This window comes from Xiphophorus maculatus, chromosome 8 (genome assembly GCF_002775205.1).
Source record: "Xiphophorus maculatus strain JP 163 A chromosome 8, X_maculatus-5.0-male, whole genome shotgun sequence".
Taxonomy (NCBI): Eukaryota; Metazoa; Chordata; class Actinopteri; order Cyprinodontiformes; family Poeciliidae; genus Xiphophorus; species Xiphophorus maculatus.
Genome location: NC_036450.1, coordinates 3,044,835 through 3,072,206, shown reverse-complemented (window position 1 = coordinate 3,072,206; position 27,372 = coordinate 3,044,835). Strand labels below are relative to the sequence as shown.

The window sequence follows — 27,372 nt, the reverse complement described above, 5'->3', positions numbered from 1 at the left end:
GAAGAAGAGCCAATCAGAGGAGGAGCAGCTGATCTTTTTCCAGCTCTAATGATGTAAAGGATGATCAGAGTTGATGTGCAGATGAATGATGTGTGTTTCCTCTGCAGGTGAAGGTAGAAAGTGTGTGTGAGCTGATGTGAATTCAGCAGCATGGATCAGTGTGAGGACAGAGAGGAGGGAGTCCCTCCCTCTAAAACCACTCTGTGTGGGGAAGATGAGAGCCAGAGCAAAGGTCAGAGGTGAGGTCACCATCTCTAACTGTCCACAGCCCTTTTCACACAGCGTTCACTATATCAGGCCAGAACAGACGTGGTGATGAAGCTGCTGCTGCTCCTCTTTGCTGCTTCATCCAGGCTGAACAGATTAAGTTTTAATCATCATGTTTCTGTCAGGATCCATCAGAGACTCAAACCAGAACCAGAACCAGAACCCAGCTGTGTGTCCTTTAAGAGCAACTGGTCAAAGGAAGATCCCATTGACTTTAAATCTCCTGGATCTCCACCATCAGAGAGGTGAGCTGTTTCTAACTGCTGTAACTGTTCTGTTTATAGCTGTCATATGACCATCCAATATTAATTTAAGACACAAACACAAAAGGCAGAAGTGAGTTTAATTTCTAGATTGATATTTGGATTGTTCTCTAAATCTAAATGTAATTTATTTTCCAGACAGAGTAATGCTGAATGAAAAAGGCTTTTATGAATTAATTTTATGATTCCAGTTTCATCTCTGTGGTTCAAATATTAACCAACATAGTGAATTATTAACCATTTCCACAGTTAAGCTAAGAAAATGTCTCATGTTTTTAGAGACATTTAAAACAAGTTCTGGTTCTGGTTTCAGAACCAGATGATCTCAAACTGACATCATACATAAGCAACTGGGTCATTCTCTGAATTCGATGCATTTGGTGTCTCAGATTTATCTCAAAGATTTTCATATAATACAACCCACATTTTTTGAGAAAAATCAAGTAATGGAAATATCCATGTGTCTTGGTAATGAGCAACTGACCAATGTTAATTTTTCACTTAATATAAAATAAATAAAAATAGCCAGTAACTGCAATTTGTTTGTACCATTTTAAACATTTTAGGTATACTTTAATCTAAATAAAAGAAATATGAGAAAAATACATGAATTATTTATAAAATATCACTTTTTAATCATGTCCCTCCAGTTTTGTTTAACCCTGTAACAGCAGACCAATCCCTTCTTTTTATAAATAATGGCTCAGTCCAATTTCCTCAGCACCCTGGAAGTGACATCACTTAAGTCTTTTTCAGCTCACACTATAAAGAGATTTAAGTGTTAATATAGTTTCTTACCTATATTTGATTATTTTTATCCAAAGATTGTCATTGTCAAGCTCAACCTTTCAACACCTTTAGGCATGTAAATGATATTTATTGTTGTTTGGTAAAAAGTAAAGAATCGTCTTATAAACACATATTAATTCTTGTTTTCATCATATCATATGTTGCTCCATAACCTAGCTAATGTGGACTTATGGCAACTTTTAGTGAAAATCTTCAACCCCGTTACAGTCTGGTCAACTGTTACAATGGGTTCAACCGTTACTTGATACATTGTTATGATTTTTTTTATATAATAACAGCAAAAATTAGACTAATATTTGTTGGACTGTATGCAAAGTTTAAAGAATGATTGAAAAATATAAAAAAGCCCGATTCAATGTTTTTTAAAGTATATTTTCATGATTTATGAAAAGTGCTTTTCCATCAAGTTGCCATATGCCATATGCTACTTATCAGTCTAATTATTATGATTCAGAATCAAATAACCCTAACCCTAACCCCTAACCCTATACTTACAATTAGTTATTTTAATCAAGGGACCTGGAGGGTGCATGGGAGTTCGCCCAACCAGTCTACATGTGTTTTGTGGACTTGGAGAAGGCGTTCGACCGTGTCCCTCGGGGAGCCCTGTGGGGGGTTCTCCGGGAGTATGGGGTACCGGGCCCTTTGATACGGGCTGTCAGGTCCCTGTATGACCGGTGTCAGAGTCTGGTCCGCATTGCCGGCAGTAAGTCGGGCTCGTTTCCGGTGAGAGTTGGACTCCGCCAGGGCTGCCCTTTGTCACCGATTCTGTTCATCACTTTCATGGACAGAATTTCTAGGCGCAGCCAAGGTGTTGAGGGGATCCCATTTGGTGGCCTTAGGATCTCATCTCTGCTTTTCGCAGACGATGTGGTCCTTTTGGCTTCATCAGATCGTGATCTGCAGCTCTCGCTGGAGCGGTTCGCAGCCGAGTGTGAAGCGGCCGGGATGGGGATCAGTGCCTCCAAATCCGAGGCCATGGTCTTGAGCCGGAAAAGGGTAGAGTGCCTTCTCCGGGTCAGGGGGGGTGTCCTGCCCCAAGTGGAGGAGTTTAAGTATCTCGGGATCTTGTTCACGAATGGGGGAAGAAGGGAGCGGGAGATCGACAGGCGGATTGGCGCAGCGTCTGCTGTCAAGCGGGCGCTGTACCGGTCCGTCGTGGTGAAGAGAGAGCTGAGCCAAAAAGCGAAGCTCTCGATTTACCGGTCGATCTACGTTCCCACCCTCATCTATGGTCATGAGCTTTGGGTCATGACCGAAAGAACGAGATCGCGGATACAAGCGGCCGAAATGGGTTTTCTCCGTAGGGTGGCTGGGCTCTCCTTTAGAGATAGGGTGAGAAGCTCAGTCATCCGGGAGGGACTCAGAGTAGAGCCGCTGCTCCTTCACATCGAGAGGAGCCAGTTGAGGTGGCTCGGGCATCTGGTCAGGATGCCTCCTGGACGCCTCCCTGGTGAGGTGTTCCGGGCACGTCCCACCGGGAGGAGGCCCCGGGGAAGACCCAGGACACGCTGGAGGGACTATGTCTCTCGGCTGGCCTGGGAACGCCTCGGGATTCCCCCGGAGGAGCTAGAAGAAGTGGCTGGGGAGAGGGAAGTCTGGGCCTCCCTTCTGAAGCTGCTACCCCCGCGACCCGACCTCGGATAAGCGGAAGAAGATGGATGGATGGATGGATAATCAAGGGACAGGTCATCTAAAAGGAACTGGAAGAATTAGTTTAATTATGTTATAGAGTTATACTCAGAGGAATGAAATTGTCTTGTTATGGGGTTGAATTTAAAGCAACATAAGTAACAAAGAAATTCATAATACTGTTTGGGATTTCATGAATAAGGTGGGGAGACATATTTTCCTGGAGGTTTAAAGAGTACTTCAATAGATGCAGTGATCAAAAACATAATTTATTGTGGTATATTTTTAAGCAATCTGAGACGCCATAATGCGCCGAGTTCAGAGAATCACCCAATTACTGCTGATGAATAACAGGTACAAAAATTACCAATAATGAACTCACTTTTCAATCAAGACACATAAACTATCATGTTGACATGACCTTTGACCCACAAACATTTAAATGCATTTTCTTCTGTTTTGCAGTCTGTTTAATTTTTCCAAATGAAACAGACGCATTTATTTAAACAAATATTAATATAAACACAGAAACACAAAGGCAGAAGTAAATTTCTTTTTAGGTTTATATTTGGATTAGTTTCTAAGTCCGATTAAACACGGATTAATGCTGGAAGATGAGAGCCAGAGCAAAGGTCAGAGGTGAGGTCACCATCTCTAACTGTCCACAGCCCTTTTCACACAGCGTTCACTATATCAGGCCAGAACAGACGTGGTGATGAAGCTGCTGCTGCTCCTCTTTGCTGATTAAGTTTTAATCATCATGTTTCTGTCAGGATCCATCAGAGACTCAAACCAGAACCAGAACCAGAACCCAGCTGTGTGTCCTTTAAGAGCAACTGGTCAAAGGAAGATCCCATTGACTTTAAATCTCCTGGATCTCCACCATCAGAGAGGTGAGCTGTTTCTAACTGCTGTAACTGTTCTGTTTATAGCTGTCATATGACCATCCAATATTAATTTAAGACACAAACACAAAAGGCAGAAATTACTTTAATTTCTAAATTGATATTTGGATTGTTCTCTAAATCTAAATGTAATTTATTTTCCAGACAGAGTAATGCTGAATGAAAAAGGCTTTTATGAATTAATATTATGATTCCAGTTTCATCTCTGTGGTTCAAATATTAACCAACATAGTGAATTATTAACAATTTCCCCAGTTAAGCTAAAAAAATGTCTCATGTTTTTAGAGACATTTAAAACAAGTTCTGGTTCTGATTTCAGAACCAGATGATCTCAAACTGACACCATACATAAGCAACTGGGTCATTCTCTGAATTCGATGCATTTGGTGTCTCAGATTTATCTCAAAGATTTTCATATAATACAACCCACATTTTTTGAGAAAAATCAAGTAATGGAAATATCCATGTGTCTTGGTAATGAGCAACTGACCAATGTTAATTTTTCACTTAATATAAAATAAATAAAAATAGCCAGTAACTGCAATTTGTTTGTACCATTTTAAACATTTTAGGTATACTTTAATCTAAATAAAAGAAATATGAGAAAAATACATGAATTATTTATAAAATATCACTTTTTAATCATGTCCCTCCAGTTTTGTTTAACCCTGTAACAGCAGACCAATCCCTCCTTTTTATAAATAATGGCTCAGTCCAATTTCCTCAGCACCCTGGAAGTGACATCACTTAAGTCTTTTTCAGCTCACACTGTAAAGAGATTTAAGTGTTAATATAGTTTCTTACCGATATTTGATTATTTTTATCCAAAGATCGTCATTGTCAAGCTCAACCTTTCAACACCGTTATGCATGTAAATGATATTTATTGTTGTTTGGGAAAAAGTAAAGAATGGTCTTTGAAACACATATTAATTCTTGTTTTCATCATATAATATGTTGCTCCATACCCTAGCTAATGTGGACTTATGGCAACTTTTAGTGAAAATCTTCAACCCCGTTACAGTCTGGTCAACTGTTAGAATGGGTTCAACCACGTTACTTTATACATTTTCATGATTTTTTATAATAACAGCAAATATTAGACCAATATTTCAATCTGGAGAGACTCAGATGGAAAAAACAGCGATTAAAAAGGTTTATTGACATGCATGAATTTAAAGTTCTTTAGCGCTCGGGCCCCGGCTGAGGACATTGAGCTGTGAATTGCAATAAGCTTGGATGAGCATTCCCGATGTAGGTTAGGAATGTCATCCCCCGGGACCCGACACTGGTTGTGGAGGTCGGTGAAGGATGCGAGCCTGAAGAGTGGAGGTGGAGATGGGGTGGAGGAGGGTTGAGCGCAGCTGGAAAGTTGAAGATGCCATGAATGGAGGTCCTTATCAACTGGGCCTTGGACGGTTATTGGACGTGACATGGCTTGGTCCAGCGTTGATAGGTCGGCGGCGATGAGTGGGACGCGCCGATTGGATGATGCAGGTGGGGCTAAAGAGTCTTCCAGTTTGAATTTGCGCCTAGGCTTCATTTCAATCTGGAGAGACTCAGACGGAAAAAAACAGCGATTAAAAAGGTTTATTGACATGCATGAATTTAAAGTTCTTTGGCGCTCGGGCCCCGGCTGAGGACATTGAGCTGTGAATTGCAATAAGCTCGGATGAGCATTCCCAATGTAGGTTAGGAATGTCGTCCCCCAAAAAGAAGGCTGAGGCCGGGGCCGAGGCCGGGGAATTAGTATCAGGGTCAGAGAGTAATGTGGGGGAGCTATGCTAACTCATTGCTTATAGACTAGGACTTAAGGAGATTGTAGTAGGTGATGTTACTGTGATAGGGGTAAATTATAAAGCTGATGGATAACGGTCAGCTGGGGATGCCGCTAGGTGTGTATTGGCGAGATGCTGGTAGATGAAAGACACTGGGATGGTGCAAGGCATGAAATGACGGGATGTGGGTAGATGAAGGCCAGCTGGGGAAGCGGCGCGGCATTAAATAGCGGCATGCTGGTAGATGGAGGCCAGCTGGGGAAGAGACGCAGCGTTAAATAGAGGGATGCTGGTAGATGTAGGCCAGCTGGGGACGCCGCTATGCATGAAATGACCGGATCTGGTAGATGTGGGCTAACTTGGGGGCGCCGCTATGATGAAATGGCAGGATGTTGGTAGATGAAGGCCGACTGGGGACACCACTATGCATGAAATGACTGGATGCTGGTAGATGTAGGCCAGCTGGGGACACCGCTATTTGTGAAAAGACTGAATGCTGGTAGATGTGGGCTAACTTAGGGGCGCCGCTATGATGAAATGGCAGGATGTTGGTAGATGAAGGCCGACTGGGGTAATGTGGTGATGCTATGAATAGTATGCCAATTAGAAAAAATATCCCCCCAAAAATGAAAGCTGAGGCTGGGGCCAAAGCTGGGAGTTAGAGACTGGGAGAGTGAGAAAAGGCCGGGAAGCTACGCCAACTAAGGGCTTACGGGCTGGGACTTTAAGGAGTCTATACAGGGTGACATTACTGATGGTAGGGGAAAATGATAAGAAGCCAGTGGATGAAGGTCAGCTGGAGACATAGTTGGGCGTGGAATGGCAGGATGCTTGTAGAGTAGACTGGCTGAAATGATGTTTTAGCTGTAGGAAAGAGATCAGCTGCGTGTTACTGAGATAGCGAGAATAGGATGGGAGAGGGAATAGATTAGAATGTGAGAAGATAGCTGCCTGCTACTGGAGGTGAGATGCTAGAACCAGGATTAGATTCGCATTGTGACGTTAGAAGATGCGAGCGAGATATGGGGACATTCTGGAATGAAACTTAAAATAGGGGAGTGAAGGACAACGAGGAAAGATGAGCATAACATTTGCTGGATGAGAGTATGCACTTTGCGTGAGGTTGACCAACCACCACCAGTCAATTGCGCAGTGCACGTCGGGCACTGAGGGAAGCTATGAAGACGGAGGCGAGATACGTAAAATTATATGGAGAGAATGCTGAAGATGACTATGGAGCTGTTGGCGTAAGGTCGAGAGAATACCTTGAATACTGGTTAAACGTGATCTAAAGAGTTGAATGATGTCGTATATAAATTATAGCCTCAAGATTGCGAGAAAGCAGGGGCTTGGAATGATGGATGAGCATGAAGAGGAAGCCAAGACTGGAAATGAGGATGAGAAACTGAGGAACTATAGGGAATAAAATTACGGTGCGAGGCGTGGATGAGGGTTTGAAATAAATTATTTTGTCTAGTAGCTGGACTGGACTGAATGAGGGCTGGGAGAGATAGCTTATCAGCGAGAGTGTTAGAATGGCAGGATGCTGGAAGATGAAGGCCAGCTGGGGAAGCGAGAGTGTTCGAATGGCGGGATGATAGTAGATGAAGGCCGGATCTGCAATAAGCAGAGGTGATTAGATTGAGTAGTGGCAATTAAATTGATTAATGGCTAATGATGGCAAGGAAAATGGTGGAGATTCGGCTTTGTGGGTCAAACATGATAGCTTATGGCAGAGAGCGGCGATGTGGGGACGCTTGGTGAAATGACCCCTCAGGAAACAGGTTACAGAAGTGGAACGGGCTTCGTAGAATGCTGAGGACTTGAGCTGCTGAAATGGCGGTTGGAGCTGAACCGGCTGCGTGGAGATTCTCCCTCAAAAGGGCCATGCACAACAGGCTGGATAGAATGGGAAAATTAGAGAGGAGGTGCCGTCCTATACTCCCAGCAATAAGGAGGTGCTGGCTTCACCCCCATGGGGGTTGAGAATATGGGCGACAGTGAACTTTTTTTTTTTTTTTTTGAAACAGATGATATGTAAAGCTTTTGCACTTGCGAAATGTACCATGCGAACTAACTTGACTTGGACCTAAGCAATGATGTTGGAGGTTCTGTTCCTCCGGATGGGGCCTTGGCTTCAGAACAGCTTGCAAGTGCTGGTAGTTCGTTGCTAACGGACAGCAAGGGTGGCTTGTAGGTGCCTTATGATGATTGGCTCGGAAGAGGGACTGGAACGAATGCGCTAGTGAAACCTGGGAAAGCTAGAGGATAGGCTGCGTAGACTTAGAAATGGCAGGATGGCCTGGGAATAGCATGCAAATTCAGACAATTGTTTGGCGAGAGATGAAGCTTAGAAGCGCCAGCAGGGACATGAGCTTGAAATGTTGGCATACGAGGCATACGAGTTTACTGTTGGCGGGCCGCGGTTAAGCAAGTTATCAGGGGGCATGGACTTATTTTGGGGGGCAAAATGAATCTATGTAGCTGAACGTAGGTAACGGCTTGGTAGCCGTGGGCTACTTGTTAACGGGCTTAAGATGCTGTAATATTAGCTGAGCATCATTTATCTGTCATTACCTGCATCCGACAGCATTACTCAACTCGGTCGGCTACTTTGGGGAAAACTTAGCAGGGTTCTGCGTTTCTGGCATGATTATAATGGACATACACTGCTCTGCGCAGCAGCAGCAGCAGGTCTCCTTTGCTGCCGCACCGGTGTAAACCCAGCAAGCGTCTCAGAGTTCAAGTTGCGTTTGAGGGTGGCTGGGGAAACAGGTTACAACATTTAATGGATTAAACAGTTTTAACTTCTGAAAGTGAAGGGGACACAGATATGTGAAGTGCGGGAGCCCCTATAGTATCAAATCAATATAGGAATGACGGAGAATTGGCCGTTCTGGGGTGGAAACAGGCAGCTTCTGGTTCAGAGGGTGGGGAGGGGCACTGCTTTCTCTGGGCAGCCAATACACTTCGAAGCTCACCCATGCCGTTGGGCCTGGCGGGGAAGCAGATAAACTCCTGAGACCAAGGATATACCCAGAAAACAACTTAGACAATCCTAAAAACTTAAGTTAAGAAAAGGGGGAACTTTGTTAAAAGGCCAGGTGAAGAAACCACTGCCGGATCATAGGGTCTTCTATTTTACTCAGTACTGCATGTCCGAGATGAAACATGAAATAGCAATCGGCCTCTATGCATAATAAAACAGGGGAAATTACTGTGGGTCAAACGCCAAGACGCATGATGCTAAACCACCTTCTATTTAAAGTTACCTTGATTAGTAGTGAATGGGACATTAAACGAAATTTGATGAGAAACGATGGGATGATGACCCTGGCAAACAACGATTAGTGACTTAGTTAACGATAGGTGAAAGCACTGAACTGACTTGTACCAATGTGCCCTGGAGGGATTATTAGCCGGCTTCACTACGGAGTATGATGCATGATGCCTGACTACTAAGACAAGAGGCACGATTAGGCTGATGATATATTTTACAACTAGCGGTCAGTACCGGTCGCCTCTCTTCGGCCTGCGTGTGATTGCGAACGGCTGTCATGAACTGTAGTGGTGGATGGTGGGGCAGAAGCGGTGGAACCGGGTAGCAGTAAAAAGATGTTTAATGGTGAATAAACGGTATGATAATCCAAAAACGGTCCTAAATCCCAGGCAGCACTGCTTAGCGGAAACCAGGGCTCAAAGCAGGAACAGAGTGAATGAAGGGGCAGAGAATGAATGACAAATGACTGCTACGAACAGACAACTAACAACAGGGACCCGACAGAGATGCTGAGACACAGGTGACGTTAAGTAAACAGGGGGTAATCAGGGAACGAGACGCACCTGGGAACAATCAAGGGGAGACGGACAACACTGAGACTCGGATAAAACACAGAAACTCGAAATAGATAAGCAGAAAACTCAAATCTTGACGACGGCATGCAAAATGTCAAGTTTTCTTTTTTTTTTTTTTCTTCTTCCCTTTTGGTTATAATGCGCATCCTGCTCAGTAATGCCAATGGGAGCATGACGTACTGTCACGCGGTTAAAGACGGCGGGTGCACCGTTTAAGATAGTCACTGTGAAGCAGAGAAATGAATGCGGTAACCATGACGGCCCATGAACAGCTCTACGTAGCTGGGTGCGCATGCGTCTACTGTTTTTTATGAATGAATAATCCCGCTGTGTGGATTAACGTGACCACACACGGACGCTGGCTTGAGAGGGGCCGAGAAAAGGAGCAGAAAGTCCAGTGCGGGCATCATATGGGGCTTGATAACGGAGGCTACTACTGAGAGAGAGAAGCTGTAGAAAAGAGGTTGGCGATCTACCTTGGGTCACCGCTGGGAGGGATGCTACTATTTACTTATTTATTTATGCATTCATACAGTTAAAAGCTCTGAAGCAATTGAAACGCGGCCCGGGTGGCACATGCGAATAGGGCCTGCAAGTTCGGTTAGGAGATAGACTAAGTACCGCGCTTCCTAATGTTGCAAGATATGAATGAGGCATGTGAGGCTACGTCTTACCCTGAAAGCCCGAGGCGGGCGTAGCGTGGGAAATCCGAAGGGAGGAGCTGATGACCGGGCTGACGGCTGCTATGCGGAAGTGAGAGAAGCTGTGACGTGGCTGAACCAGAGCGGGGAACCGGTGGAAAGGCGATGTGATGAACTGCGGTGGAGAGATGATGAACGATGAACTGTGAGGGCGAGGGAGATTGGTGCGGCGAGACCTTGGCAGGCCGGCCAGGGCCTGAGGCAAAGAAAGATGGCCCGGGGATGAAGACAGTGGGAATATGTGTCTGCTTGCCAGAAACAGACCGTGGAGTGGGTGGCGAGGGAGCAAGGGACGGTGGATCCCAGTCAGGCGGGAGAAGCTGCTTAGAATGAATGAGGCCGGAGCGGGAGTAATTCTTCTTCCATCTGAGGAGCGTCTGAGGGAGAGAAGGGGCCGAGCAAGCGGCTAAGCGGCTTTTATGACGGACATTAAAGGTGGAAGGACGAACAATCACGAAAAAGGATCTGGTGAGATAGCTGGCTGAGGCATGCGGCTGAACTGGTTGAGTGCAGCTGGAAAGTGGAAGATGCCATGAATGGAGGTCCTTATCAACTGGGCCTTGGTCGGTGATTGGACGTGACGTGGCTTGGTCCGGCGTTGATAGGTCGGCGGCGATGAGCGGGACGCGCTGATTGGATGATGCAGGTGGGGCTAAAGAGTCTTCCAGTTTGAATTTGTGCCTAGGCTTCATTTGTTGGACTGTATGCAAAGTTTAAAGAATGATTCAAAAACATAAAAAGCCTGATTTAATGTTATTTAAAGTATATTTTCATGATTTATGAAAAGCTTTTTTACATCAAGTTGCTATATTGCAAGTTGCTACTCATCAGTCTAATTATTATGATTCAGAATCAAATAAAATATACTTACAATTAGTTATTTTAATCAAGGGACAAGTCATCTAAAAGGAACTGGAAGAATTAGTTTAATTATGTTACAGAGTTATACTCATAGAGGAATTTAATTGTCCCGTTACGGGGTTGAATTTAAAGCAACCTAAGTAACAAAGAAATTCGCAATACTGTTTGGGATTTCATGAATAAGGTGGGAAGACATATGTTCCTGGAGGTTTAAAGAGTACTTCAATAGATGCAGTGTTCAAAAACACAATTTTTGTGGTATATTTTTTAACCCTGCTGTTATGTTCCGGGTCAAATTGACCTGTTTTAATGTTTACATTTTTTTTAAATAGTTGGAAGTAATTTTTTTTGCATGAAACGTTTTCTATTTGTCTTAATAGGTGCACTCTACACATAAATTGAAAATGTATTCATTTTACACATTTGTAACCACCCCTGCATCTAATTTTTACATAGATACTGTTCGGGTCAATTTGACCTGGTAGTCAAATTGAAGTGCAAAAACAGATTAAAAAATGTCCAATTCTATATGTTTCCTTGCAGCTATGAAGTATATTTCACCACACATACACAAACACAAACACACCCCACCACAAACATACATGCACATGTGGACACACACAAGCCCATTTCTCACTATTCTCTTTTCTTCACTAGGAAACTGCAAGAAAGCAGGTGTTCATACAACTTTTGACGGGAATCTTTTCTGTTCCCGTTGGCAAATTCCACCCACACTGAGTGGACACTCAGCAGACGTGGAGGAAAACATAAATACTCTCTGTATGACTCATTTATCTTTATTTTAATCAGCGGGTCAATTTGACCAAGAACAGTATGTGTGTCTCAAGTTCAATTATAAAGATACACATTGAAGAAAAAAGTAATATAAAATTTTTTACCAAAAATTTTATATTTATATTTCAAAAAGATCAATTTCAAGGAAAGTATTGTTTTTTGTGCCTAGTGCCTAGGTTTTTTCAGTCTAATGTCATGTCATTTTCAGTCATGACTAAATGAGTAGGTTGTTGTCATTGATCCTTAATTTCTGGGAAATAAAAAAAAACATCATTACACAAATATTGATTGAAATGGTTAGTATTGGAGTTATTAATCAGATACAAAAATGTTTTGGAGCAATTTTTTGGTTTCTGACACTATTGCATGATTAAACATGCCCTGCATCAAATTGACCCATGGACATTATTGCTGTACCTCAGAAACTAACATAACAGGAGGGTTAAGTAATCTGAAACCTCAAAATGTGCCGAGTTCAGAGAATCACCCAATTACTGCTGATGAATAACAGGGACGAAAAATACCCATAATGAACTCACATTTCAATCAAGACACATAAATTATCATGTTGACATGACCTTTGAGCCACAGACATTTAACTGCATTTTCTATTGTTTTGCATCAACTTAATTTTTTTCTAATGAAACATACTCAGAATAAAAACAGATTAATGCTGAAAAAAAAGTTTCTATGAATTATTTTTATGATTCTAGTTGCATCTCTGAGATTCAAACATCATCCAACATGGTGTATTATCTTCCATTTCTACAGTGACACTAAATAATGCCTCCTGTGAATCTCAGTCAGAGCGAGATGGTCTCTAACTTAACATTCAGTTCTGATTGAAGCTCCATCAGATCCTCCTTGGATGGTCAGAGAGGAAATGATTCCTGGTTCTTCTCCATGTCAGAGCTCAACACTAAGATCACCAAACTTCTCTCAGTCATTTCAAACCAACATGTTGGTCTCAGAAACAAATCTTTCTGCTCTTTAAACAAGGCTGGACATTATTCAGGAGGATCAATGATCAGGAACATGTTGGAGGATTTGACCGGTTCTGATGGAAATCACTTAGAACATCAAATCGATGATCTGTCTGGTTTTGTTGTGTCACAGCTCTTTATTTTACAATGAACCACATTAAAAATATCTTCAAAGCAAAACTCAAAGGAAAGATTTTAATGAGATTTTTTAAACAGAATCCCTCAGTTTCACACAAGAAGAAGTATCAGAACCCAGCTGTGTGTTGTTTAAGAGTGACTGTTCAATGAATCATCCCATTAAGTTTAAATCTTCTGGACCTCCATCATCAGAGGTGAGCAGTTTCTGATTGCTGTAACCATGGAAACTGAACCAGTAAGAACTCAGGTGTTTCCAGTTATATTTACAGAGAGGTTTGATCCATTATCTACAGAAATTAACTGCTCTGTTCTAATGATAACACCTTCATATCTTCATCTATGGGTGTTGATGATGATGTTCTGCTTCCTGGCTTCATGTCAGACTAACAGTGGAACACATTTCTACTGGGAAATACCTGGTAAAGCCAGTCTGGTCCGTCAGGACTTGGTTCCTGTGTGCATTGTGAGAGCAGTTCAGCAGGGAAGGAAAGCTGTGATGTATTTGGTGAGATCTGCTGGAACTCAACCAGAATGAGCTGATGTGGACCATCAGATGTTGTGCTGGTTCATAGTGGGATCAGCAGAACATTAAATCTTTACAACTACTTGGATCATTTGGCTCACTGCTGACATCCAGATATCACTTCATGAACTTTTACCTTCTGATTGTCTCTGTGTGGACAGATACAATGTGAGCTCACTGGCTTCCAGGAATCTAAAGGATCCATTTAAAAATCCTCTCTATAACATCCAGGAGAGGACCCCACATGGACACACCCACATATCTCTCAGACCTCCTCCATGTCCACATCACCTCAGATCTAGTCATAAGTGCTTGATAGATGTTCCAAACTGTCCTATAGACAAGTGTGGACAGAGCCTTCACTACCACTGTCCCCAAACTCTGGAACACTGTCTCCACCAGCATCAGATCTAATGACAGTGTGGACTGTATTAAGTCCAAGTTCAGCATCAACCTTTTAAAATGGCTTCTGTGTGATTTCAGTGTTACTGTTCTTCCTACGTATAGTTCTTCTTCCTTTTTTAAACTTCTCTCTGTTTTGTTCATATGATGCTCTGTTTTTCTGCTTCAAGTACATTTCATGTGAAAGTCTTGGTGATTTCATTTCTGAATACTGCTGGATGAATATTTCCTGATTTCCTAATTGTTCCTGGTTCCTCCACAGAGTGGACCAGCAGAGCTCAGAGGTTTCCAGTGGTCCATCTGCCCAGCAGCATCAAACACAGCTGGACTCCATATTTATGGTCTGTACATGAACAAGAACTACTTTTCCATGGGTTCTATTCACATTCATCTCCATGCTGCACTTTGTAAACCAGAGGACTGTCAGTCTGTCCAAAATCCATCTGGTGTTTGGCTTCATGATTTCAGTCTGATGTTTCCTTCATCTATTATTCTATTCCAGATGCTGGAGGACAACATTGTCACTTTTCTGAAGAACGAGCTGAAGAAGATCCATAAGATTCTGAGTTCAGATTATGCAGAATGTTCAGAGAGTAAGAGAGAGGATGATGAGGTGTTGGAAGGTGAGGATGAAGAACAGAGGAGGAGCAGCAGAGAGGCAGTGATGAAGATCACACTGAACTTCCTGCTGAGGATGAAGCAGGAGGAGCTGGCTGACCGTCTGCAGAGCAGTAAGAGGATTTCTACAAAGGTTTAACTTGATAGATAAATCAGACATTTACTGAAATTTGAAGAGATTGAATCACATTTATGCAAAATATCTTCAGAATATGATTTTATTTAGCTATTTATTTTACTTTTGTCTTATTTTAGAACATCTTGCTGCAGTTTGTCAACATCAACTTAAATCTGGTCTGAAGAAGAAGTTCCAATCTGTGTTTGAGGGGATTGCTAAAGCAGGAAGTCCAACCCTTCTGAACCAGATGTACACAGAGCTCTACATCACAGAGGGAGGTGCTGGAGGGGTCAATGATGAACATGAGATCAGACAGATTGAAACAGCATCCAGGAAACCAGACAGACCAGAAACAACAATCAGACAAGAAGACATATTGAAGGTCCCACCTGGAAGAGATCAACCAATCAGAACAGTGATAACAAAGGGAGTGGCTGGCATTGGGAAAACAGTCTTAACACAGAAGTTCACTCTGGACTGGGCTGATGACAAAGGCCACCAGAACATCCAGTTCATATTTCCATTCACTTTCAGAGAGCTGAATGTGCTGAAAGAGAAAAAGTTCAGTTTGGTGGAACTTGTTCATTACTTCTTTACTGAATCCAAAGAAATCTGCAGCTTTGAACACTTTCAAGTTCTGTTCATCTTTGATGGCCTGGATGAGAGTCGACTTCCTCTGGACTTCCACAATAAGGAGATCCTGACTGATGCTACAGAGTCCACCTCAGTGGATGTTCTGCTGACAAACCTCATCAGGGGGAAACTGCTTCCCTCTGCTCACCTCTGGATAACCACACGACCTGCAGCAGCCAGTCACATCCCTCCTCAGTGTGTTGACATGGTGACAGAGGTCAGAGGGTTCAATGACCCACAGAAGGATGAGTACTTCAGGAAGAGATTCAAAGATAAGGAGCAGGCCAGCAGGATCATCTCCCACATGAAGACATCACGAAGCCTCCACATTATGTGTCACATCCCAGTCTTCTGCTGGATCACTGCTACAGTTCTGGAGGACGTGTTGGAGACCAGAGAGAGAGGAGAGCTGCCCAGCACCCTGACTGAGATGTATATCCACTTCCTGGTTGTTCAGACCAAAGTGAAGAAGGTCAAGTATGATGGAGGAGCTGAAACAGATCCACACTGGAGTCCAGACAGCAGGAAGATGATTAAGTATCTGGGAAAACTGGCTTTTGATCAGCTGCAGAAAGGAAACCTGATCTTCTATGCATCAGATCTGACAGAGTGTGGCATCAATATCAGAGCAGCCTCAATGTACTCAGGAGTGTTCACACAGATCTTTAAAGAGGAGAGAGGTCTGTACCAGGACAAGGTGTTCTGCTTCATCCATCTGAGTGTTCAGGAGTTTCTGGCTGCTCTTCATGTTCATCTGACCTTCATCAAGTCTGGGGTCAACCTGATGAATGAAACATCTCAGAAGTCTTCATTATTTAATAAATCTAAACTAAAGGATCTCCATCAGAGAGCTGTTGACCAGGCCTTACAGAGTCCAAATGGACACCTGGACTTGTTCCTCCGCTTCCTCCTGGGACTTTCACTGCAGACCAATGAGAGACTCCTACAAGGTCTGCTGACACAGACAGGAAGTAGGTCACAGACCAATCAAGAAACAGTTCAGTACATCAAGGAGAAGATCAATGAGAATGTGTCTGCAGAGAAAAGCATCAATCTGTTCCACTGTCTGAATGAACTGAATGATCGTTCTCTAGTGGAGGAGATCCAACAGTCTCTGAGTTCAGGAAGTCTCTCCACAGATAAACTGTCTCCTGGTCAGTGGTCAGGTCTGATCTTCATCTTACTGTCATCAAGAAAAGATCTGGATGTGTTTGAGCTGAAGAAATACTCTGCTTCAGAAGAGGTTCTTCTGAGGCTGTTGCCAGTGGTTAAAGCCTCCACCAAAGCTCTGTAAGGACACAAACTGTTATTGCATTTATTGTTGATCAAGTGGAAACTTGATCAAATTTGATTAAAACTTGATGTGCTAAATATTGATTCATGTTGATTTAGTTCATTTATTGGTGCACTGTCTCCCAGATGTCACCCACAGGGATACATCCGGGAGATTGTCTTTTAATATGTATCATCATTACCATAACAACATCATCATCATTATGCATTATTAAAGAAGCAAAACTCCGCTTTCTGCTAGAGTAGATTAATTTAGTTTTATTGTGGAATTCAAAAGTTTTGTTGCTAGCCTCCTTGTTCTTTTTAGATCAGTCCTTCAAAGATGGCGACCCAACTATTGACCAAACCAATTCACAAGAAAAGGCAACATAAATAAGTGCAAAATAAGATAGTTCCTTCAATCCTTCAAAAAAGAACATAATTGACTGGAAAGTAAAATAATTTTTTATGAATTCCTTAATAATAGATCTTTCTCCCTGTCTCCTCAGACTGAGTGACTGTAACCTCTCAGAGAGAAGCTGTGAAGCTCTGTCCTCAGTTCTCAGCTCCCAGTCCTCCAGTCTCAGAGAACTGGACCTGAGTAACAACAACCTGCAGGATTCAGGAGTGAATCTTCTCTCTGCTGGACTGAAGAGTCCAAACTGCAACCTGGAAACTCTGAGGTACAATTTTATCAATCCTAGTGAGACCAGAATTCTGTCTGTTATCTGCTATCAAAGACTATGTAAATGTTATTTCAATAATACATAATAATAATAAAAATTGATGTCTGACTGAGAAGTGGCTAACCATGCTAAGTCGCAACATATAAATGTTGCTGGTTTTCATTGATTCAAGACTGAAAGAACCAAGATGAGAGGTATTTAGAATGATAGTGTAACTCTGGAAACTTGACAGATTGTTGCATCCTAAGTACAATAAGATCCTTCTTCCCAGCAGTTGTTAGACATTTGACTAATGCTTATTTTTTATTACCTACAAAACTGGCAGCTCTCAGGTATGGAGGAACCTGCTGCAGGAGTAGAGAAGGTCTGATAGAGGAGGAAGAGGGAGAAATGTCTTTAGTCAGTCTGCTGTGTTATGTCCACCAGGCTCATTTGGTGGTGTAACATTAAAGGAGACCACACAAGGATTTTCTAATTAAATGAAAATTGAATTTATTAAATTATACTAAAGTAATAAAACCTGAAAAGGAAATACCTGAAATGAGAAACCAAAATAGATTAATGCAAAACCCATAACCAACTTGAAATAAGCAAATTCAAAACAAACCTAACAAAACTCAACCATAAGATACAAACCAAACCAAATGGGGTTCTGAGAAGAGAGAGGAAAAAAGCCTCCTGTCTGCTGCATGCATGGCAGCTTTTAAAGCAGCAGAGCACCAATCAGGGAAAAACACAACACCTGTAGAAGGCCTGCCTCCAGAACCCTACAAGAAAAAAGGGCAGAGACCCACTGCAGCCGTAACACCTCCCCCCTTTAAACAGAGGATCCCAACTAGGATCTCTGTAGCCATTTTTCTTGTTAGTCTGGTTCATCAATGGCATGAGACAATGCATCAGCCAGCACATTTTCAGTGCCTCGAATGTGCCGAATTTCAAGGTTGTAAGGTTGCAGAAATAAGGCCCATCGCATCAACTGCTGATTTGGACTCTGTAAGGAGTGTAAAAAGGTCAAGAAGGTCAAAGTGTTGTGATCCAAATACACCACAACAGGAAATGCACCCCCCGCCCACATATACATCAAAGTGCTACAGTGCCAAAATAAGAGCCAAGACCTTTCTCAGTGGTTGAATAATTAAGTTGATGTTGATTGAACTTCTTAGAAAACAGACTGGATGGTCAATACCTTCCTCATCAGTCTGCAACAAAATGGCTAACGCACCCACTTGACTTGCGTCAACCTGTACTTGGAATGGCCGATCTAATCTTGGCGCATACAAAACAGGTGCGGTGTTTAAGAGGAACTATAAGTTTTCAAAAGTCTTCTGACAGGATAAAGACCACCTAAATTGGACTTTAGCCTTTAATAGGACAGTTAATGCAGCCACTACAGTAGAAAAATTCTTACAAAAGTTCCTATAGTAACCCACCATAGCCAAAAACCTCATCAGCTCCTTCTTTAAGGTAGGAGGAGGGAAGCTATCAATTGCTTGAACTTTAGCTCTTACTGGTTTTACTTGTCCTTGCCCAACAACTTTACCCAAATAAGTCACTGTAGCTCTTGCAAACTCACATTTTGCTAAGTTCACCATTAAACGAGCATCCTGAAGACGCTGAAACAATTTTCCAATGCGTTGCATGTGTTCAGCCCAAGTGTCACTGAAGACCACCAAGTCTTCAGTGACTAAGTAGACAGCACAACCTTCCAACCCAGCCACTACTTGATTCATCAACCGCTGGAAAGTGGTAGGCCCATTCCTAAGACCAAAATTCATTACAGTATAAGAGTATAATCCAGATGGTACAATAAAGGAAGACACCTCTTGGGCTCGAGCAGACAAGGGTACTTGATAGTAACCTTTGAGCAAATCAAATTTATTCACATACTTCGCAGTTCCAACATGATCCACGCAATCTTCCATCCGGGGAAGTTGGTAGGAGTCAGATTTTGTAATGCTCTTCAATTTCCTGTAATCAGTACAAAATCTATAAGTACCATCAGGTTTTTTAACCAACAAACATGGTGAGGCCCAACCAACTGGTTTAGCCAGGCCGTTGTCTCCAAAAATGTACTTTTCTCTGAAGGAACACGATAAAAATGCTGACAGATGGGCTGAACACCTTCCACATCAATGTCAATGTCAACAGCTGGAAAACATTTAGTTTGAAGCTAAATATTTAGTTTGATAATTAAATATTTAGTTTACAACCATGGCAATTATAAACTAATGAATAACATTTTTAATCCCTTTTATAACTCTTATGACAAGCTAAAAAACTCAAGGTATTGCTGTTAACTTTAGTTGTGTGACTTTGCTAACAGCCACCCATTTAAACTATACGAATCTTTCACATGGTACTGTATGAACCTGGGAAACCAACCCATCAAAGAAAATACAAGAAGCTGATTGGCTGATGGACAGGAAATAAGACTGTTTAGATAAATTACATTAACAGATATTATTGACATTGAATAGACATGGCTGAGTGCAATTGTAGATTCTAGAATAAGTGGAAATGTTTCAGTAACAGGAAGAGAATGAGCAACATGTTAAAATAATCATCTGTATTCAGAGAAACAAGTTGAGGAATTTATCTAGAACACAAGTCAGCAACACAGTGCCCGCGGGGACCTTGTCTATCGCCCGCGAGCAAGTTCTAAAAATAGCCATTGTCATTAGGGAGCACTGCCAAAAAAAAGTTAATTAAGTGTTTTTACCTGGAAATAATAACATTTGTTTATTTTTCAAATTTTTTAAAAAGAAAAGTGAATTATAAAATCATTTAAAATAATTTTCTGTATGTATAAAACTATTTTTTAGGGTTAAAGTTCAGAATTATGAGCAGACGCCTGCAGGATATTATCAGAGGACAGCAGCGCCTGCAGCTGTACCCACTCTGGTGCCTTGAGATTTTTCTTTAAGAAAGAAAAGAACAACTTCTGGAGTTTTTATTACCTAACCCTCTTTACTATTAAAGATACGTCTCAGACGAAATGTTCCCCAAGGGTAGAAATTAAGCAAACAATGTTGCATCAGGCTTCCATTGGACTCTTTCTGTTAAAACTGACATGGGATTAATTTAGTTCATAGAGGAATTTGATATTTCTCTTGCCAGAGAGAAATATTAACTCTTTTATTTTACCAAGACTGCCAGTACCACTTTGTGTCCAGACTTGGGTTTAATAAAACCTCTTTGTTAAAAACATAATCTGGTCTGGACTTTGTATTTTGTGAGTTCTGTGTGATGACATAAGCAGTTCATGCTATCATTCCAAATAAATGTTGCCTTTAGTTCAGTCCTTCATGGCTGGAGGCCCATCTATAGACTGAGCCAGTTCACAACAAAAGGCAACATAATTATATATAAACAGTCCCTTAAATCAGTAAAAGAGGAACATTGTTGACTGGAAAAAAGACATAAATTTTGAGGAATTGTTTAATAACAGATTTTTCTCTCTGTCTCCTCAGACTGAGTGGCTGTAACCTCTCAGAGAGAAGCTATGAAGCTCTGTCCTCAGTTCTCAGCTCCCAGTCTTCCAGTCTCAGAGAACTGGACCTGAGTAACAACAACCTGCAGGATTCAGGAGTGAAGCTTCTCTCTGCTGGACTGAAGAGTCCAAACTGCAACCTGGAAACTCTCAGGTAAAATGTTCTCAATCCTGGTGAAAGCAGATTTCTGTCCATTATATTCGATCAGTTATGATGCAAATGTTTTTTCAATAGTAGAGTAAAATAATATTGGATGTCTCACTGTGACGTCTCCTTGGGCTGCCACCTTATTGTGGTGGAGGGGTTTGAGTGCCCCAAAGATCCTAGGAGCTATGCTGTCTGGGGCTTCATGCCCCTGGTAGGGTCACCCAAGGCAGACAGGTCCTAGGTGAGGGACCAGACAAAGCGCAGCCCAAAGACCCCAATGATGAGCAAAAACATTGGACTTGGTGTTCCCTTGCCCGGACGTGGGTCACCGGGGCCCCACTCTGGAGCCAGGCCTGGAGGGGGGGCATGATGGCGAGCGCCTGGTGGCCGGGCTTCTACCCATGGAGCCCGGCCGGGCTCAACCCAAAGAGGAAACATGGGTACCCCCTCCCATGGGCCCACCACCCATGTGAGGGCCAAAGGGGTCAGGTGCATTGTGTGATGGGTGGCGGCAGAGGGAGGGGACCCTGGCGGTCCGATCCTCGGTTGCAGAAGCTGGTTCTTGGGACGTGGAATGCCACCTCTCTGGTGGGGAACGAGCCGGAACTACTGTGTGAGGTCGAGAGGTTCCGGCTAGAAATAGTCAGTCTCACCTCGACACATGGCTCTGGTTCTGGAACCAGTCTCCTTGAGAGGGGCTGGACATACTTCCACTCTGGAATTGCCCGAGGTGAGAGGCGTCGGGCAGGAGTGGGCATACTTGTTGCTCCCCATCTCGGCGCCTGTACGTTGGGGTTTACTCCGGTGAACGAGAGGGTAGCCTCCCTCCGCCTACGGGTGGGGGGACGGGTCCTGACTGTCGTTTGTTCTTACAAACGACAGTTCAGACTACCCACCCTTTTTGGAGTCTTTAGAGGGGGTACTGGAGAGTGCTCCTCCTGGGGACTCCCTTGTTCTGCTGGGAGACTTCAACGCTCACGTGGGCAATGACAGTGAGACCTGGAGGGGCGTGGTTGGGAGGAACGGCGCCCCCGATCTGAACTCGAGCGGTGTTCTGTTGCTGGACTTCTGTGCTCGTCATGGATTGTCCATAACGAACACCATGTTCAGGCATAAGGATGTCCATATGTGCACTTGGCACCAGGACACCCTAGGCCGCAGTTCGATGATCGACTTTGTCATTGTTTCATCGGATCTGCGGCCGTATGTCTTGGACACTTGGGTGAAGAGAGGTGCGGAGCTGTCCACTGACCACTATCTGGTGGTGAGTTGGCTCCGGTGGTGGGGGAGGAAGCCGGTCAGGCCTGGCAGGCCCAAACGTGTTGTGAGGGTCTGCTGGGAACGTCTGGCGGAATCCCCTGTGAGACGGAGCTTTAACTCCCATCTCCGGCAAAACTTCAAACACGTCCCGGGGGAGGTGGGGGACATGGAGTCTGAGTGGGCCATGTTCCGTGCCTCCATTGTCGAGGCGGCCGATCGGAGCTGTGGCCGCAAGGTTGTCGGTGCCTGTCGCGGCGGCAACCCTCGAACCCGTTGGTGGACACCTTCGGTGGGGGATGCCGTCAGGCTGAAGAAGGAGTCCTACCGGGCCTTTTTGGCCTGTGGGACTCCGGAAGCAGCTGATGGGTACCGGAGGGTGAAGCGGCATGCGGCTTGGGTGGTTGCTGAGGCAAAAACTCAGGCGTGGGAGGAGTTTGGAGAGGCCATGGAGAAAGACTTCCATACGGCTTCGAGAAGATTCTGGTCCACCATCCGGCGTCTCAGGGGGGGGAAGCGGTGCAGCACCAACACTGTTTATAGTGGGGATGGTGTGCTGCTGACCTCTACTCGGGACGTTGTGGGCCGGTGGGCAGAGTACTTCGAAGACCTCCTCAATCCCACCAACATGCTTTCCATTGAGGAAGCTGAGCCTGGGGACTCTGGGTTGGGCTCTCCAATCTCTGGGGACGAGGTCGCCGAGGTGGTTAAAAAGCTCCTCGGTGGCAGGGCCCCGGGGGTGGATGAGATCCGCCCAGAGTTCCTTAAGGCTCTGGATGTTGTAGGGTTGTGTTGGCTGACGCAACTCTGCAATATCGCATGGACATCGGGGGTGGACATCCCCTGGATTGGCAGACTGGGGTGGTGGTCCCCCTGTTCAAAAAGGGGGACCGGAGGGTGTGCTCCAATTATAGAGGGGTCACACTCTTAAGCCTCCCTGGTAAGGTCTATTCAGGGGTCCTGGAGAGGAGGGTCCGTCGGATAGTCGAACCTCGGATTCAGGAAGAGCAGTGTGGTTTTCGTCCTGGTCGTGGAACACTGGACCAGCTCTACACCCTTGGCAGGGTCCTGGAGGGTGCATGGGAGTTCGCCCAACCAGTCTACATGTATTTTGTGGACTTGGAGAAGGCGTTCGACCGTGTCCCTCGGGGAGCCCTGTGGGGGGTTCTCCGCGAGTATGGGGTACCGGGCCCTTTGATACGGGCTGTCAGCTCCCTGTATGACTGGTGCCAGAGTCTGGTCCGCATTGCCGGCAGTAAGTCGGGCTCGTTTCCGGTGAGAGTTGGACTCCGCCAGGGCTGCCCTTAGTCACCGATTCTGTTCATCACTTTCATGGACAGAATTTCTAGGCGCAGCCAAGGTGTTGAGGGGATCTGATTTGGTGGCCTTAGGATCTCATCTCTGCTTTTTGCAGACGATGTGGTCTTTTGGCTTCATCGGGTCGTGATCTGCAGCTCTCGCTGGAGCGGTTCGCAGCCAAGTGTGAAGCGGCCGGGATGGGGATCAGTGCCTCCAAATCCGAGGCCATTGTCTTGAGCCGGAAAAGGGTAGAGTGCCTTCTCCGGGTCAGGGGGGTGTCCTGCCCCAAGTGGAGGAGTTCAAGTATCTCGGGATCTTGTTCACGAATGGGGGAAGAAGGGAGCGGGAGATCGACAGGCGGATTGGCGCAGCGTCTGCCGTCAAGCGGGCGCTGTACCGGTCCGTCGTGGTGAAGAGAGAGCTGAGCCAAAAAACGAAGCTCTCGATTTACCGGTCGATCTACGTTCCCACCCTCATCTATGGTCATGAACTTTGGGTCATGACCGAAAGAACGAGATCGCGGATACAAGTGGCCGAAATGGGTTTTCTCCATAGGGTGGCTGGGCTCTCCCTTAGAGATAGGGTGAGAAGCTCAGTCATCCGGGAGGGACTCAGAGTAGAGCCGCTGCTCCTTCACATCGAGAGGAGCCAGTTGAGGCTCGGGCATCTGGTCAGGATGCCTCCTGGACGCCCCCCTGGTGAGGTGTTCCGGGCACGTCCCACCGGGAGGAGGCCCCGGGGAAGACCCAGGACACGCTGGAGGGACTATGTCTCTCGGCTGGCCTGGGAACGCCTAGGAATTCCCGCGGAAGAGCTAGAAGAAGTGGCCGGGGAGAGGGAAGTCTGGGCCTCCCTCCTGAAGCTGCTACCCCCGCGACCCGACCTCGGATAAGCGGAAGAAGATGGATGGATGGATGGATGGATGGATGGATGGATGGATGGATGGATGGATGGATTAGTTTTCTTGTAATTCTTTTTCAAACAATAATGAATTTTTTATACAATCCTTTTATTGAACAATTTGATTCTTGTTCAAAAATAGTTTTTTATCAGTTGCTGCTCAGTTTTCCATCTCTGTAACCAACAGTTATAACATGGAAAGATGAAATTCCAGATTTGCTCTGCTTTGATTCTAGCTGGTGTTTTCCCTCAAACCAGCTCTGATGCTGATCCTCAAACTAAGCCTGATGCTGTTCTTCAGCCCAGCCTTGATTCTCAGGCTTCATTGGACTCTTTCTGTTAAAACTGACATGGGATTAATTTAGTTCATAGAGGAATTTAATATTTCTCTTGCCAGCCTCCTTGTTGCCTTTAGTTCAGTCCTTCATGGCTGGAGGCCCATCTATAGACTGAACCAGTTCACAACAAAAGGAAACATGATTATAGATAAAACAGTCCCTTAAATCAGTAAAGAGGAACATTGTTGACTGGAAAAAAAACATAAATTTTGGGGAATTGTTTAATAACAGATTTTTCTCTCTGTCTCCTCAGACTGAGTGTCTGTAACCTCTCAGAGAGAAGCTGTGAAGCTCTGTCCTCAGTTCTCAGCTCCCAGTCCTCCAGTCTCAGAGAACTGGACCTGAGTAACAACAACCTGCAGGATTCAGGAGTGAAGCTTCTCTCTGCTGGACTGAAGAGTCCAAACTGTAACCTGGAAACTGTCAGGTAAAATGTTCTCAATCCTGGTGAAAGCAGATTTCTGTCCATTATATTCGATCAGTTATGATGCAAATGTTTTTTCAATAGTAGAGTAAAATAAAAATAGATGTCTTACTGTGAGATGGGTAACAATGCTAAGTCTCGACATACAAACATGGCTGGTTTTCCTTTACTGCAGCCTGAAAGAACCAAGAAGAGAAATATTTAGTGTAGCACTGGATACTTGACAGATTGCTGCATCCTGGTGCACACAAGGAGCACTATTGCAGGTCCTTCCTCTCAGCAGTTGTTAGATTTCCTAATCCATTCTACATGTGACTGATGTTGATTTTTATTACCTGCAGAACTGGAAACTCTCAGGTATGAAGGAACCTGCTGCAGGAGCAGAGAAGGTCTGATAGAGGAGCAAGAGGGAGAAATGTCTTTAGTCAGTCTGCTGGGAAACATTTAGTTTGAAGATAAATTTGTAGTTTGACAATTAAATATTTAGTTTGGAATGATGGGATTTATAAGAGAATGAATAACATGGTGAAAACATAACTTGATATCCTGAACATCATTTTGTCTCTTATGACAGTTGAATAACTAAAATTATTTCTGTTAATTTTGACTCTGTAACTTTGCAAGAACAGCCTATTACCATATAGCACCATTTTCCACATGGTACTGTATGAACCTGGGAAACCGACCCATCTACTGGAACCACAATGACATGGTAGTCAGAGCAGCAGGGGGCCAAATGTAGCTCCATGTGGAACCAAGAGGTTGGAGAGAGAAAATCAGTTTGAAACTGTTTCCTATCAGAGTTCAGTTTGTCTCTCTGTCTTCACAAACCAGGAGCGTCATGGGCTGGGCGGGGCTTCCACTGATGGATCTACTGAGAAAATACAAGAAGCTGATTGGCTGATGGACTGTTCAGATAAATTACATTAACAGATTTTATTGGCATTGAAGAGATATGGCTGAGAGCAATTATAGATTCTAGAATAAGTGGAAATGTTTCAGTAACAGGAAGAGCATGAGCAACATGTTAAAATAATCATCTATATTCAGAGAAACAAGTACAGGAATTTATCTAGAATATAAAATATATAAAGTCAGAACCTTCTTGAAATTCACTCTTATACAGACCACAAGAGATCTTTTAAGCTAAACTGTCATTAATATCTAAAATAACCCTTTGAAGAATTTGAATTAATATGAATCACAAGAAGATTTTATTTCCTTTTGGGAACAATAAGTTGTTTTTTAATTTGAATTTAAGTATAGCAGTAGAAATAATAATAAATCATTTGAAATTATAGAAGAGATAACTATTATGAACGTTAGATTAGAATAAGCATGAGCCACACATTTTGAAGAATTGTTTAACAACAGATTTTTCTCTCTGTCTCCTCAGACTGAGTGGCTGTAACCTCTCAGAGAGAAGCTGTAAAGCTCTGTCCTCAGTTCTCAGCTCCCAGTCCTCCAGTCTCAGAGAACTGGACCTGAGTAACAACAACCTGCAGGATTCAGGAGTGAAGCTTCTCTCTGCTGGACTGAAGAGTCCAAACTGCAACCTGGAAACTCTCAGGTAACTCTGGACATTTGACAAATTGCTGCGTCTTAGGTGCAAAAAGAAGCTTAATTACAGATCCCAGCAGTTGCTTGGCTTTCTTATTTATTCCACATGTTGCCAGCCAGCCTGCCAGCGACCAGTTCAGACCTTGGGTTCTACCTCAATGTTCTCATATTCTCATCATGTGATGAATTGTGTGTCTGCAGCTTATCAGGCTGTTTGGTCTCAGAGGAAGGCTGTGCTTCTCTGGCCTCAGCTCTGACCTCCAACCCCTCCCATCTGAAAGAGTTGGACCTGAGCTACAATCATCCAGGAGACTCAGGAGTGAAGCTGCTGTCGGCTGGACTGAAGGATCCACACTGGAGACTGGAAGCTCTCAGGTATGGAGGAACCTGCTGCAGGAGCAGAGAAGGTCTGATAGAGGAGGAAGAGGGAGAAATGTCTTTAGTCAGTCTGCTGGAAAACATTTAGTTTGAAGTTGAATGTTTAATTTGATAATTATGATTATATTTAGACGCCTCATCTGGAGGCAGAGATCATTACCCAGTTTTCTGGAATATTCTCCAGACTAAGAACGGCTCACAAGGAAAATTAAAGAGTGGGATGGGTTTAATAGTTTAATAGGGACTTTTATTAAATTAATAAAAAAGAAGTTAAGTTAGATTTCCATGATGATCTACTGATGACAGAAAGGACTTTAAAACAATATTTGATGGAGCTCC

General features: G+C 43.8%; 1 protein-coding gene across 1 annotated transcript in view; it reads left to right on the top strand.

Annotated features, from left to right (window-relative positions):
• LOC111609422 (NACHT, LRR and PYD domains-containing protein 12-like) overlaps positions 1-27,372 on the top strand; it is a 114,356-nt gene that overhangs the window by 29,055 nt on the left and 57,929 nt on the right. The window contains exons 9-13 of the mRNA XM_023337869.1: positions 17,063-17,236; positions 20,710-20,883; positions 24,925-25,098; positions 26,492-26,665; positions 26,857-27,030. Of these exons, the coding sequence (XP_023193637.1) occupies positions 17,063-17,236; positions 20,710-20,883; positions 24,925-25,098; positions 26,492-26,665; positions 26,857-27,030 (870 nt within the window). The remainder of the gene's footprint in view (positions 1-17,062; positions 17,237-20,709; positions 20,884-24,924; positions 25,099-26,491; positions 26,666-26,856; positions 27,031-27,372) is intronic.